Source organism: Carcharodon carcharias, chromosome 5 (genome assembly GCF_017639515.1).
Source record: "Carcharodon carcharias isolate sCarCar2 chromosome 5, sCarCar2.pri, whole genome shotgun sequence".
NCBI lineage: Eukaryota > Metazoa > Chordata > Chondrichthyes > Lamniformes > Lamnidae > Carcharodon > Carcharodon carcharias.
Genome location: NC_054471.1, coordinates 65,496,044 through 65,508,320, shown reverse-complemented (window position 1 = coordinate 65,508,320; position 12,277 = coordinate 65,496,044). Strand labels below are relative to the sequence as shown.

Here is a 12,277-nt window from a genome sequence, read left to right as displayed (position 1 = left end):
GCCACTTCCTCCCAGGCGGGACCTGCACAGGCTCCATTGATCAGAGGATGACTACCAAGGTCATCAAGGCCCACAAGATAGCAGAGTCAGCAGAGCAGCAGGCTGTCTCCCATGCCACTGCCAGCGAGCAGGGGGGCACCAAGACGTAGGATTCGTAAACGTAAGTTCAAGGCACCATGAGCACAAGGAGGACTGGTCACGGGTGATCTTCTGTTCTGTAATGTTTTGTTTATGTTCACTGGTGTGGAAATGAACACCAGAGATGGTCATGTTAATTTGTTTTGAGTGTGAAAATTATATCAATTTTGTTTTTGTCATAATGGCCCGAGTATGTTTCACCTTTTTTTTGGTGCAGGGTACGCCAGTATGTAATGCTGCACGTGAGTGGCTCGAAACTTTATTGCACAGGCACTGAGTGGACTTTGGGGTCAAAGGAAAGGGTCATTTTAGACATCCGGGATGGAGGTGGCAGCGCTGGCATGAGGTGGAAGCTGATCTTTGGCAGCCCTGCTGAAGAAGCGTTGGATCAAGGTGTTATTGGTGTCCCTGCCTCCTTGAAGGATACAGAGGTCAGCCTCCATGCCCTTAGTGTTCACCTCACCGTGCTCCTCTTCTGACTTATTACTGGATTCATCATCTGTGCCCTGTGGAGCTGTGTCAAGATCCTCTTCTTCCAGTGGGACCCCCCCCCCCCCACCCTTGACAGTGCCAGTTTGTGGCGAATGCAGCATGCAACCACTATCAGTGACACCTGCTCTAGGGGGGTATTGTTGTGCTCCCCCTGAATGGTCCAGGCATCGGAAGCGCATTTTCAGGAGACCTATGGTCCTCTCTATCACAGCCTTTGTGGAGGCATGACTGGTATTGTAACGCTGCTCTGCCGCTGTTCTTGAGTGGTGGAGAGGTGTCATAAGCTACCTTTTCAAAGGACAGCCTTTGTCACCCAGCAGCCATCCATCCAGTCGAGCTGGAGCACTGAAGAGCCCCGGCACCTGGAAGTGTCTCAGGATGTAAGCGTCATGGGAGCTGCCAGGGTACCTCGCACAGACTTGCAGAATCTGCATCCTATGGTCACAAACTATCTGCACGTTTATGGAGTGGAATCCCTTCCTGTTGACGAAGGCACCCAGCTGACGCGCTGGTGCCTTGATGGCCACATGTGTGCAGCCAATGGCACCCTGGACACGGGGGAACCCAGCAATCACTGCAAAGCCTCTGGCTCACTCTGCCCGGCTGGCCTCGTCTGTATGGAAATGAATGAATGTCAGTACCCGCCTGAACAGAGCTTCTGTCACCAACTTGATACAACTGTGGACAGCTGACTGGGACACTCCACACAGATGCCCCAGTGGCCCCTGGAACAAGCCAGAGGCATAAGTTGAGGGCCACTCTGACCTTCAGAGCCACTGATATGGGGTTTCCACACACACAGTCCGAGCTGATCTCAGGCCCAGACATATTGCATTAGCTGCATCGCCACCTTTAAACCCTGGCAGCAGGATAGTGGTGTCTTCTGTGGCCCCTTCCGCCTTGGACTACCTGCTGGTCCTGCACCCCTTGTGCCTACGCCCCTCCTCCCACAGATCCCTCCCCTGGAGGCTTCATCAGGACACCTGGCCTCCTCTCCCTTCTGCCCCTCTCTTCCTCCTCCTCGGAGGTGCCTCCAGGAGAGAGCACAATGCTTATTACCAGGGTAACAGAAGGCTGTCTGTTACCTGGAAGGGTCCACATGGTCAAAATTATTCAGGGTCTTGGTCACCCTGCAACCATGTCTCTGTAATAGTTATCAAGTCATATTCATTTATTTCTATTTGTGCCGTCAACTCATCTATCTTGTTATAAATGCTGCATGCATTCAGATAAAGAGCCTTCAGCTTTGACTTTTTACCATTATTGCTCATTCTGATTCTGATTTCTGCTGCACTCTTTTGCTTATATTTTCTGCCCCTTCCTGTCACACTTTGGTTATCGTTCGCCTCTTCACTACCCTGCACCTCTGCTCTCTCATTTATTTTTGATTTTTTAAACTTCCCCTCAATTGAACCCTCCCCCCTCCACTAATTAGTTTAAAGTCCTATCTACAACCTTAATTATGTGATTCACCAAGGACACTGGTCCCAGCATGCTTTAAATGAAGCCCGTTCCAGTGCAACAGCTCTCTCATTCCCTGGTACTGGTGCCAATGCCCCATGAATTGGAATCCATTTCTCCCACACCAATCTTCTGGAGCCACATGTAGGCCAGACCAGGTAAGGACAGTAGATTTCCTTCCCTGAAGGATATTAGTGAACCAGATGGGTTTTTACAACAAACATAAATGGTTTCATGGTCACCATTACTGAGACTAACTTTTCAATTCCAGATTTATTAATTTGAATTTAAATTCCACCAGCTGCTGTGGTGGGATTTGAATCAAGTCACCAGATCATTAACCTGGGCCTCTGGATTACTAGTCCAGCAACATTACTAAATAGATGATTACAGACGATTCACTCATGTTCTATTCAGAGGTTAGCACTGAAGCAGTGTTTAAGAAAGTAATTATTAATTGGAATCCAATCCCCATGTTCAGAAATTTTAATTGGCGAAGTTCAAAGAAAGCTCAATTCCCTTGTAGGTTATTGTGGGTGCTATTTTTACACAGTTGTCAACCCATTTAAAATTTGACACTAAACCAAATAGAATAAGTTAGCTTTGCAACTGTAATCGGACTTCACCAATTGGAACTGAAACACCCAGATCCAAGCACTTTCCAGTCAGCATAACAATCAGAACTGGGAACCTTAACTAGTTTTAACCAGCTTGCTCACCCAATCACTTATAATACCCAACTGCTGTTCTGGCCAAGATCAGCTAACCAAAATTTAAAAGATTTAAAAGATTATCAGCTAACCAAACACTGGAGAAACCATACCTGGAGTCTTATGGTCTATAGGGGTGAAGGGCCTAACCCATTAAGCTTTGGAGAAATATCTAGTAAATATAGCTTTCAAATTTGAGTCTATTTCAATCAAGCGTACCTTTTCTATTTCATCCCAGTTGGTCACAATTCCATGTTCCAATGGGTAGTGCAAGGAAAGAATACCTCGCATGTGTTGAGCATCATGGCCAATGTAAAAATCTTGTTGATTCCTCCCACTACAAACATTCTGAAGACAAAATAAACAGGATTACAAAACAGGTTTGCTTTGGCATTAGGGACAGGCTGTTACACTCAGGGTTAATTTTCCCAGTTCACAATGCTAGGATTATGCATCTATTTGTAAAATTGTGGACAATGCAAATTCTAAAACATTCATCTATACACAATTATGTTTTGCCCTCCCATATAAAGAGTTTCTCAGCATACTTCACAAGGGACACTGATGGATCACAATAAGAAAAAATAGGTCAAAAGATATGCAAAACATCTTTCAGGAAGGCTTAAGAAGAGGGAGGTGAAATTCCTCTTGGGCAAGGCAGTCCACTTTACACTCCGTCCAATTTTTCTTTCCAAATGGACGGACGATCCTCCATTATAATCACACAAGATGAATTTCACCCCCAAAATGCTTTAAAAAAGGGAATTTCAGAAGACAGAGATGGAAATCTGTAGCTGGTGCTGAGGGACTAGAGGAGCACGGAGTGGTGAGTTGGCTGGGGGGGCGGGGTGGATGTGGGGGGTGGTGGTGGCGGTGAGGGGTGGAAAAGAGAAAGAGAACCATAAGCTAGAAACAGTAGAATGAAACTGGACTAGAGAGAGTGGCCACCACCCCAATCTCCCTCCCCCACTGCAGTTGCCTCCCTCCAACCCCTTCTGGGAGGGCAGGTTGGCCATGAGTCATCCTGTATTTCACTAGGCAGAAGATGATGAACTGAAGCAGAATGTCCATTTGGGGCATGCACCTCATCAGTGGCCTGGCCCTCAAAATGGATGGGGCCCATTGCTGGCAGGAATGGGCAGATGTTTTGCTCATTGTTCCATTCCTAGACTTAATACAGGGACAGAACTTGCAAAGTACATGAAGAATCCAAGATTTGAAATAGGAGAGGGCAGAGGAGAAAGGAAGGCTTTGCAGGTGGCCTTGACTGTGAAACAAACAATTTAATTAGCTTCCCACATTGTCAATCAGAGCTGAGGTTGCAGTGAATGTGGGTGCTGGATGAAGAGGTGTTTTCTGACAGTGGTGATAGGATTAGGGCCATCTTTGCCCTCCAGAGTGATGTTGGAGCAATAGCAGCATTTGGCCATGAAGAAAAAAAGGCTTATGGTGGTCCAGAAAGATTTGAAAGTATGCAGTCAAGTGGGACTCATACAATCCAGCCTTCTTCCCACACACTTGGAGCCTGGAGCTAATTACCATATCAGGAATTGGTGGAAATAAAAAATAAACAAAGATGGAGGCAAAGCAGATAGAGAATCACTGAGCAGATTTGATTATGATCCATGGCAACCTATGTGCAATTCAGAGCAGGGCCCGGAGAGGATGATGCAGGCTGTGCCAGACACCAGGGTCCGGGGGCTAGGGGGAAGCCGGACTCAGTGTTGTAACGGTATCCAGAGTGAGCAGCCAGACCTGAAAGATATTTTTTTAAAAATCAGAACCATCAGCCTGAGAGTCCTGATTTTTAAAAAGCTGGGTTTTTCAGTTTAGTTTCAATGATCTGCTGCGCTGCTGCTTCTGATTTTCGGCAGCTTCGTGGTTCCGAATTTGAAAAAACCCGCCAAAACACCACAAAGTGCCCAAGGGTCAGAAGCAGCAACCGAGTGTGTTCGTGATTAAAGATTTGTTCGAAAGCTGGTAAGTACCTTAGGTCATTTTAGAGCTAGTTGGATGCGGGGGGTGGGAATGTGTGGAAGTGGATGTGTGGAGGTGGGGGGAGTGGGGTATGTGGGGTGGTGGGGTGAGGTGAAGAGAGGGTAAAGTGAGGGGATACAGGTGGTGGGGATGAGGTAAGGGAGCGGGGAGGGTCACTTTTAAGGTTTAGTACCACAAAATTAAATACCATACATATCTCAAAATGCACTTTTGAATTTAAACCGGCATATAAATAGCAGTCTAAACTTTCATTATGCCCTAAAGTAGATATATAATTCTCATGGCATGCTGTGTTGATGTACCAGAGGACTGAGAATCTTGGGCCTCATCAAAATAAGTGTAAGAAACTAAAATCTGCAGTTGATGCAAAACCGGGGGCTGAATTTTCCCCCTGTTGGGGGCTTGTGTGGGAGTGAGCGTGAACACAATCGACGTTCCTGATCGGGTGTGCGCTGCCATTTCATGTGGGTGGGCCAATTGACGTGTGCCCAGAAGCACCGAGTGCTCCCTGTGCGGGCGATGAGGATGCCCTGAGTTGGGGCCTGCGCTCTTTCATGCACGCGCGCGAAAGAGTGCAAAAATCTCCCCGAGGCACGGAGATGCCTCAGGGAGATTAGTTTAAGTTCTGGAAAATTTAATGAAGGTGAAAAAAATTTTTAAGGACACGTCCCCTCACGTGAAACTGTCACATGAGCTAGGACATGTCCATTCATTTTTTCTAAAATTTTTATTTAATTAATAAACCCTTCATGAAACTTCATCCCGCCCGTGGATGAGGTTTCATGAAAAATACGAAGGCCACCTGGGCTCTTCGCCTGCCACCAACCTTAAGGTTGGACGGGCAGGTCAGCTAATTGCTTTATTGGCTTTTTAAATGGCTTAATAGGCCTTTGACAGTTTGGTGGGCGCACAGCCGCGTGCCCGCTGAACTGACAATCTAAATGACGTGGTGACGTCGGGATGCCCGCCCCAACGTCACCGCGCATCATTTTATGCATCGGCAAGTGGGCCCCATGCCCAGGGTGTTGACTCATTTTTCGCACGTTTTATTGCTCTTGCAAATCTGGGAATGAAACCCTTATTTGTTGCTAGGAGATTGTTTAAAGAAAAGTTTTAGAAATCTCTACACCACCCTAAGTTCACCCCTGATAGGCTGTAAATTCAGAGTGTACAAGACAATTTATATGACAGCTTCTGGTGGAAGGGGAAACAATCCAGTTTTTAAGTTAACGCCATCCTGAGTTTTTGTACCATGCATCACTCCTCTCTGAAAAATTCAAATCAACAATTCAATCTACATTTTTCCTTAGCCGCAGATACATGTCTGTTTGCCAAATCCTGGGGATAGTGTCATTAGCATAAAAGGGGTAACCGCCATTTATGGTATATTGTTGGTTGATGCTGGAGAAGTCAGAATGGTAAGGTGGTATTAGCTACAGAGTTGAATTGTTTTGTAAATGTAGTGACTTCTTTGTAGCCACAGTTGATTGCTCTGTGATTAATTATCCATTGCTACTGTCACTCTGCCTACTGCATGCAGGTGCAAGGAAAGAAAGACAAAACCTAGATTTATACAGCACCTTTCATGATGTCCCAAATTGCTTTACAGCCAATTAAGTACATATGAGTTGTAGTAGTCACTGGTATAACGTAGGCAATGTTATCAAATGGCAGAGCAGGCTTAAGAGGCCGAATGACTTACTCCTGCTTCTAATACATATATTCATATGTCACTGGGATAGATGAGATGAGCTGGGCTAGATGACTGTTATCATCCATAATTATCTTGCAAACAGAGGATGGAATCATGGCTGGAATGCTGTTTATTTTGCTACTCATGTAAGTTTATGGAGCAGGCTGTGTGTCGTGAAATTGCCAGGACAGGAGTATGTAATGGGTTCATGGTGCATCAATAACCTGTTTTACACTGCACAAGCTTCTCAAAGTCTTTTCCACTGACTTCCACTGATTTCTTGTTCTTTTGTCCACTTATCTATTATTTGACTCTATCTTGTTGCTTTTATGAGTTTTTTAGGTATTTAAATATCATGCTAAAGTTGTGTTGTATACTAGACATTGAAAATATATTGCAGTGAAAAGCAGCAATCAGCAGTCTTTAGACTTGCTGATCAAGAAAACACATACAATGGCGAACCATTCAGTCTTTTGTCCTCTGGCCTCTTAAAAGCTGTGTCACACAGAGACACCCGAGGGCTCCAATGCTTCTCACTGACAGTGAAGACATATGTTGATCAATCATTCCTCTTTGTTGCTCAGGAGTCATTTAACTTTCTACCCTGTGAGATTACTGATAAAATAGAATCTAATTACATCCTTGTATGAAATGGTTATATCGAATAATATCATGAACCCAGGCAGCAGAAAGTTTTCTACTTCTTCTACAGAATGAAAAAGTTCTTGTGCAGTTTATCCAGGTCACAAATATTATTCTTCCTCCCAAATATGTATTTACTGTCACCGTATCCATGTAGTGCAATGTGCAGAACATGTTAGCGAGAGCTGAGGCAGTCACTAAAATCAGTGTTATCATCTGCACAGATGATATAAATAACCAATGGGATATTTACTTATCAAATTAATAATATTGCATGATGCTGTTAAAGTAAAATTTGTGCTCTGATTTGTTTAATGGTCATGGTGGGATCACCTAGAGGCTGCACACAAACTAACACTGAATTACATTGTTGCTGCTGTTAATATTAATGACCCACGCTGCATATACATTGGGCAATATTTGTAACCAGATGCCAACAATGGGCATTATCATTTTACTAGGACCTTTCTGTGATTGTCTGGTGAATTGACTGGTGAATCTGCAAAGCGTAAAAAATATCACGCATGATTGAAGGAGATGGTTACAGGAGTGGCGGGGGATGGGTGGGCAACAGTGGTGGGAATAAGGGGCCCATAAACAGGAGCACCAGGACCTATGATGGATTTTTTTTTTTGCGATATTTCAATTCAAATGAACAGATAATTCAGTGCAAACAACTTTTGAATTAAGTATAATTTGTTAATGGCATTTATAAAAAGTAGCCAGGTAAAACAAACTTCTCAGAAAAATAATCTGTAGATCCAATCTGGAAGATAGCTTGTTATATGATGTGATAAGCTCATTAATTGGTAATCCCATTAAGTTTTATGGTTAATTACTATTTAAGAAACCAGCAAACTGGAATAGATTGACAGTACAGTAATTTTCTTCAGCATAAAAGACAGGTTCCCTAAAGGCTACTGTTAAATAAGCTGCAAAATCTGGCATTGTAGATGATTTTCTTTCATAAAATAGACTTAAAGTTTATGATTAGTCTGGGTGCTTCCTAATAAGCTAATAGCAATATTTACCTCATATTTGGGTCGTCCAATGACTGTTGGAAATATAGTAGTTGGTAGGTCCTGATTTGCAAAGCCAGCTTTCATCAGTCCAGAGCCTGTGTCTAATACAACTGGTGTGTTATAATCACAAACCTGCCAGTGACAGAAAATACACGTGTTAATGGCCTTTACTCATTTCCCACTCTAACTGATGATATTCTGAACTTGAAATTGGCCTGTATGCAGTGGTGGACCTTGAAAAATGCATTAATTTTGCGATTCACATTTTTAAAACAATGGAGTAAAACAGGTCAATAATGTGTATATTGTGTAGGATATGGTAACAAATATTATACAAAACAAAAAGGAACAGAATAAGGAGGTACTGAAATGCCAAGTCCCACAATTCACTTTTATATGTGCACTGGGCAGTGTTTGGGTAGGATAAAAATTTACAATCAGTTATTCAAAGAGACCCAGGAAATTCATTTTGGTGGGTGGGGGTTGCAGGGAGAAAGTGGAGCAGCAATCTCTGGTCTCGATGAAAGTGTTGCTCTTAAAGCTGATCTTTTGCTCTCAAAGCAGAACCAGCATACAGCAATTCCAAATTGTGGATCAAAGATTAACTCAGTGGACAAAAATTGGACGTAGAGTGGGAAAGGGTAGAATGGTGGGAACAAGTGACAACAGAGCAGGCAGGGTCATTTGGAAGCAAGTGGCAGAGGAATGACTGGCAACTCCATAACATCTCAGGAACATTCCCCAATGCAGAACAAGGGTTAAAGACCTCATATGGTCACAAAGTGGGGGTGGTGGGGGGGGTGGGGGGGAGAGAGAGAGAGAGAGAGAGAGAGATGGTCTGATGACTGTAAACTGCCATTAATGCACATTTTGTACACTTTAAAGAGTGGACATTAATTTCCCTTAAAAGTGTATTCACTGGTATCATCCTGCATATTAAACAATCACACGGAAGACTTCAGTTAAATGTGTCTAATATCCTACAACACATGTATGCCAGGTTCATTAATTCATTGAGATTACCAAAACAGAAGTGATGAGACTTGTCAAATAGTTATCAAATTCAGCAGTCTGACAACAAGAAGCTTTTTTTTTGTTATACAGGAAAACTTAACTCCTTTCAGAAAATTTTGATATGACGTTTATCAATAAGGTGGCCAGATAACAGGAGTAATAGGCAAATCAAATCCTAAAAACTCATGCAGCTACTGCTGTAAGGAATGAGAAGACCTGCACCCACAGATGATTTATGTTGACCAAGTGCTAATGATCAAAGGTCGGAAATAGTTTCTCTTTTGAGGCTCTTACTCTGAGAAGACACTTACATGAGCTTAACAGGAACAGCAAATGGACAAGAGGAAACACATTACATTTCTTAGTCTTTTTATCTACATAGATGCCAAAAGCAAGAAAGAGAGGAGGTGGCTTCACTATTTAGCAGTGCTAGCAGAAACTACCCACTCTATTGTGAATCATGTCACTTGCACTCGCTAGCCCAGATAAGTTAACTCAGGATGATTCAGATAATTCAGATGAAGAATTGACACGATGATTCAGGACTCACAAGGAAATGACTGATAATGAAGTGGAACACAAAATACCTGAGCAGTAGGAGAGGTTAAGACTTGGCCGTTGCACATTCAGACAATGCTCTCAAGGGTCCTGCTATAAAATGCTTGTAGCACAACAGAACCATATGAAGGCACTGCAAGGATGCTGAAGGAGTGTGTCAGATGGTAATGAGGATAACAAAGTCCATTGCCATCCTTTATAACACTATCAGAGGGGCTCCACTATAATGTAGAGCACCTGGAGTTAAGTGGCAACTCCTGGAGTTTATGTATATATCCACTGATATGTTGAGGGATAATTTTCTGTGCTTATGCTCCAGTGATTGGCTATCTCTGCAATACTGATCTGACTTTTAAAAAGCTTGCATGCTTTTGTTTCAAATGACACTGGTTGTTGACATATTGGCCCAGATTTTGCACTCGTAATGATGGCAAAAGCATTCGCCACCATTACAACTGCAAAACTGACAGCAATCTCTGGTGTCCGCACATGGAAAACTAAATATGGAAATCTACAATTTGCGGTCAGTGATTCCCAGCTCCTCCACAGGGCGTGGTGAAGTTGGAAATTTTAATAGATAAGCTATCCTTAACCCTTCTTTCTCCTCCCTAAGTTCAGTAAACTTTGTGTTTTCTGGCACTCTACCAACCAGAATTCTTTACTAACTGGACTTTCTGATTGCTTGATTCTTTTAAAAAGCTGGTCACTTTCAGTATTCAGATAATGCATTATTTAAAAAAAAAAACTAATAATAGTAACTTGTCCCCTGTCAGTCCCACTCACACAACTGCTAAAAGTTGTCAAGCTTGTGGGGAGTTATCTGCGGCCTGCCTTCATTCTGGTCTCAGCCTCCCATTGTTCTGCAGCACCAAGTTCCCTCAGCGCCGCTCACTTGATTCACGTGCTCCTCCACCTCTCGTGAGACCTCAACGCTGGTACATTTATATCACAGATACTACAAATTAGGGTTGCCTCATTATGGCTAATCCTCTCAATCTATTTTATAACATCGCTCTTCTTTGGAAGTGTGCAGAAAAATCAATTTAGAGTTATTTCGAGAAAAAAAAGTACCCTTTCACAACTTCGTGTGTGGTTTAGTTCATTGTGGAGACCCAGATATTTGATTTGGTGGGGCTGGGCTGGCGGGGGGTATGAAGGAGGAAACATTTCCTTGGCTGTTTTGAAATTAAATCAACTCATTCTTCGTAAATCTTCCTCAGTTGTCCTTAAAAGTTCTCATACCCCAAAAAAGCCAAATAAGACCAAAATTCAAGCTTCTCATATAATTGAGATCGCAAAATTGCTTTACAACAACAATGTATAGATATCTGTCCTACTAAAACAATCATCTTTGGTTACCTTCATAACGGATACTTGAAAAACGTGTGCATTGATTGGTGGTTTATGTACCACAGATACCTTTGCAAGACAATCTTCAAATACAGGATGCAAGGCTCGATTTGAACAATCGTGTATATGGCTTGTATCACCAATTATACGTAAAGAGTCCTTCTGAGTCTCAATGCTTTTGGATTCATCAGACCGCAACATCTCAAATATGCAATCCTCTCTTGATCCTAAGCTCTTTAGGCTAATTGCACTGGTTTTCAGTATTGCTTCATTAAATAAGGGAATGTGTTGTGAATCACATTTACTTTCACCATATACATCTGACTTTACTACTAATTGGGAGTCTTTTTCCCCAAAATACATTTTTCTAATTGCGGTGTTTACAAAAGAGCTTGCTTCAGTGATAGAATCATCTTTTTCACAATTTACTTGACTGCTATGCATGTTTGTTGAGCTGTCAGACAAGTTGGAAGAATTTTTGCCTACATGGTCCTTTCTGATATCTTCTGACTGATTTTTGTTCCCTATCTGTGGATTTGGTTCAGGTGTTGCACTAGCGCTCATAGGCTCTTGCATTTTGGATTCCATTGAAACTGGACAGCTTCCCACAAACTCTGAAAACTCTTGATGTTCACCAGTTTTCCTTAAAGCACTGGAATTTTCCGAACACTGTTTTGGGCAAGTTTTGGTTTGGCACAGTTTAATAGTTTTTCGGGGTTTGGGCACCGGAACTCTCAGCTGGTCTTCCTTTCCACTCTTCATCATTACAGTATCTCCAAGAGAGTCACTGTAGGAGAGCTGAGAAGATGCAGAGGCCAGACCCATTTCCACTTTCACAGGTATGCTGGTACGTAGTGCTGCTTTTGGCTTTTCTTTAGTTTGCACAGCTAGATCTCTTCGGCTTTTACAGCCAACTTTATAACTTCCATTATTTTCAATGGTTTCATTTTTATTTGAATGAATGGCCTGCACAAAAGTTTCATTATCTAGATGAGTATCAAATGTCTGGTCATCTTTTGTATTTGTTGCATCACTTTCTTCATTCAAAGCAACAGCATTATTTAAAACTGGACCAAGAACTTGGTCTTGCAAGTAATTTTTTTTGGAATATATTTTTTTGGCGGCCTTTTTTTTTGAGCTATGTACTTCCTTTACATGTGGAGGAGTTTTGTCTGAGGTATGCTTGATGCAAGATCGGT

General features: G+C 42.6%; 1 protein-coding gene across 1 annotated transcript in view; it reads right to left on the bottom strand.

Moving 5' to 3' along the window:
* Positions 1–11,666, bottom strand: part of si:ch211-241j12.3 (uncharacterized protein LOC566552 homolog) — a 35,996-nt gene extending 24,330 nt beyond the window's left edge. Inside the window, exons 1-3 of the mRNA XM_041187636.1 lie at positions 11,633–11,666; positions 8,166–8,266; positions 3,021–3,149 (exon numbers count right to left, since the gene is read on the bottom strand). Coding sequence (XP_041043570.1) covers positions 3,021–3,149; positions 8,166–8,266; positions 11,633–11,666 — 264 coding nt within the window. The remainder of the gene's footprint in view (positions 1–3,020; positions 3,150–8,165; positions 8,267–11,632) is intronic.
* Positions 11,667–12,277: the final 611 nt, after the last annotated feature.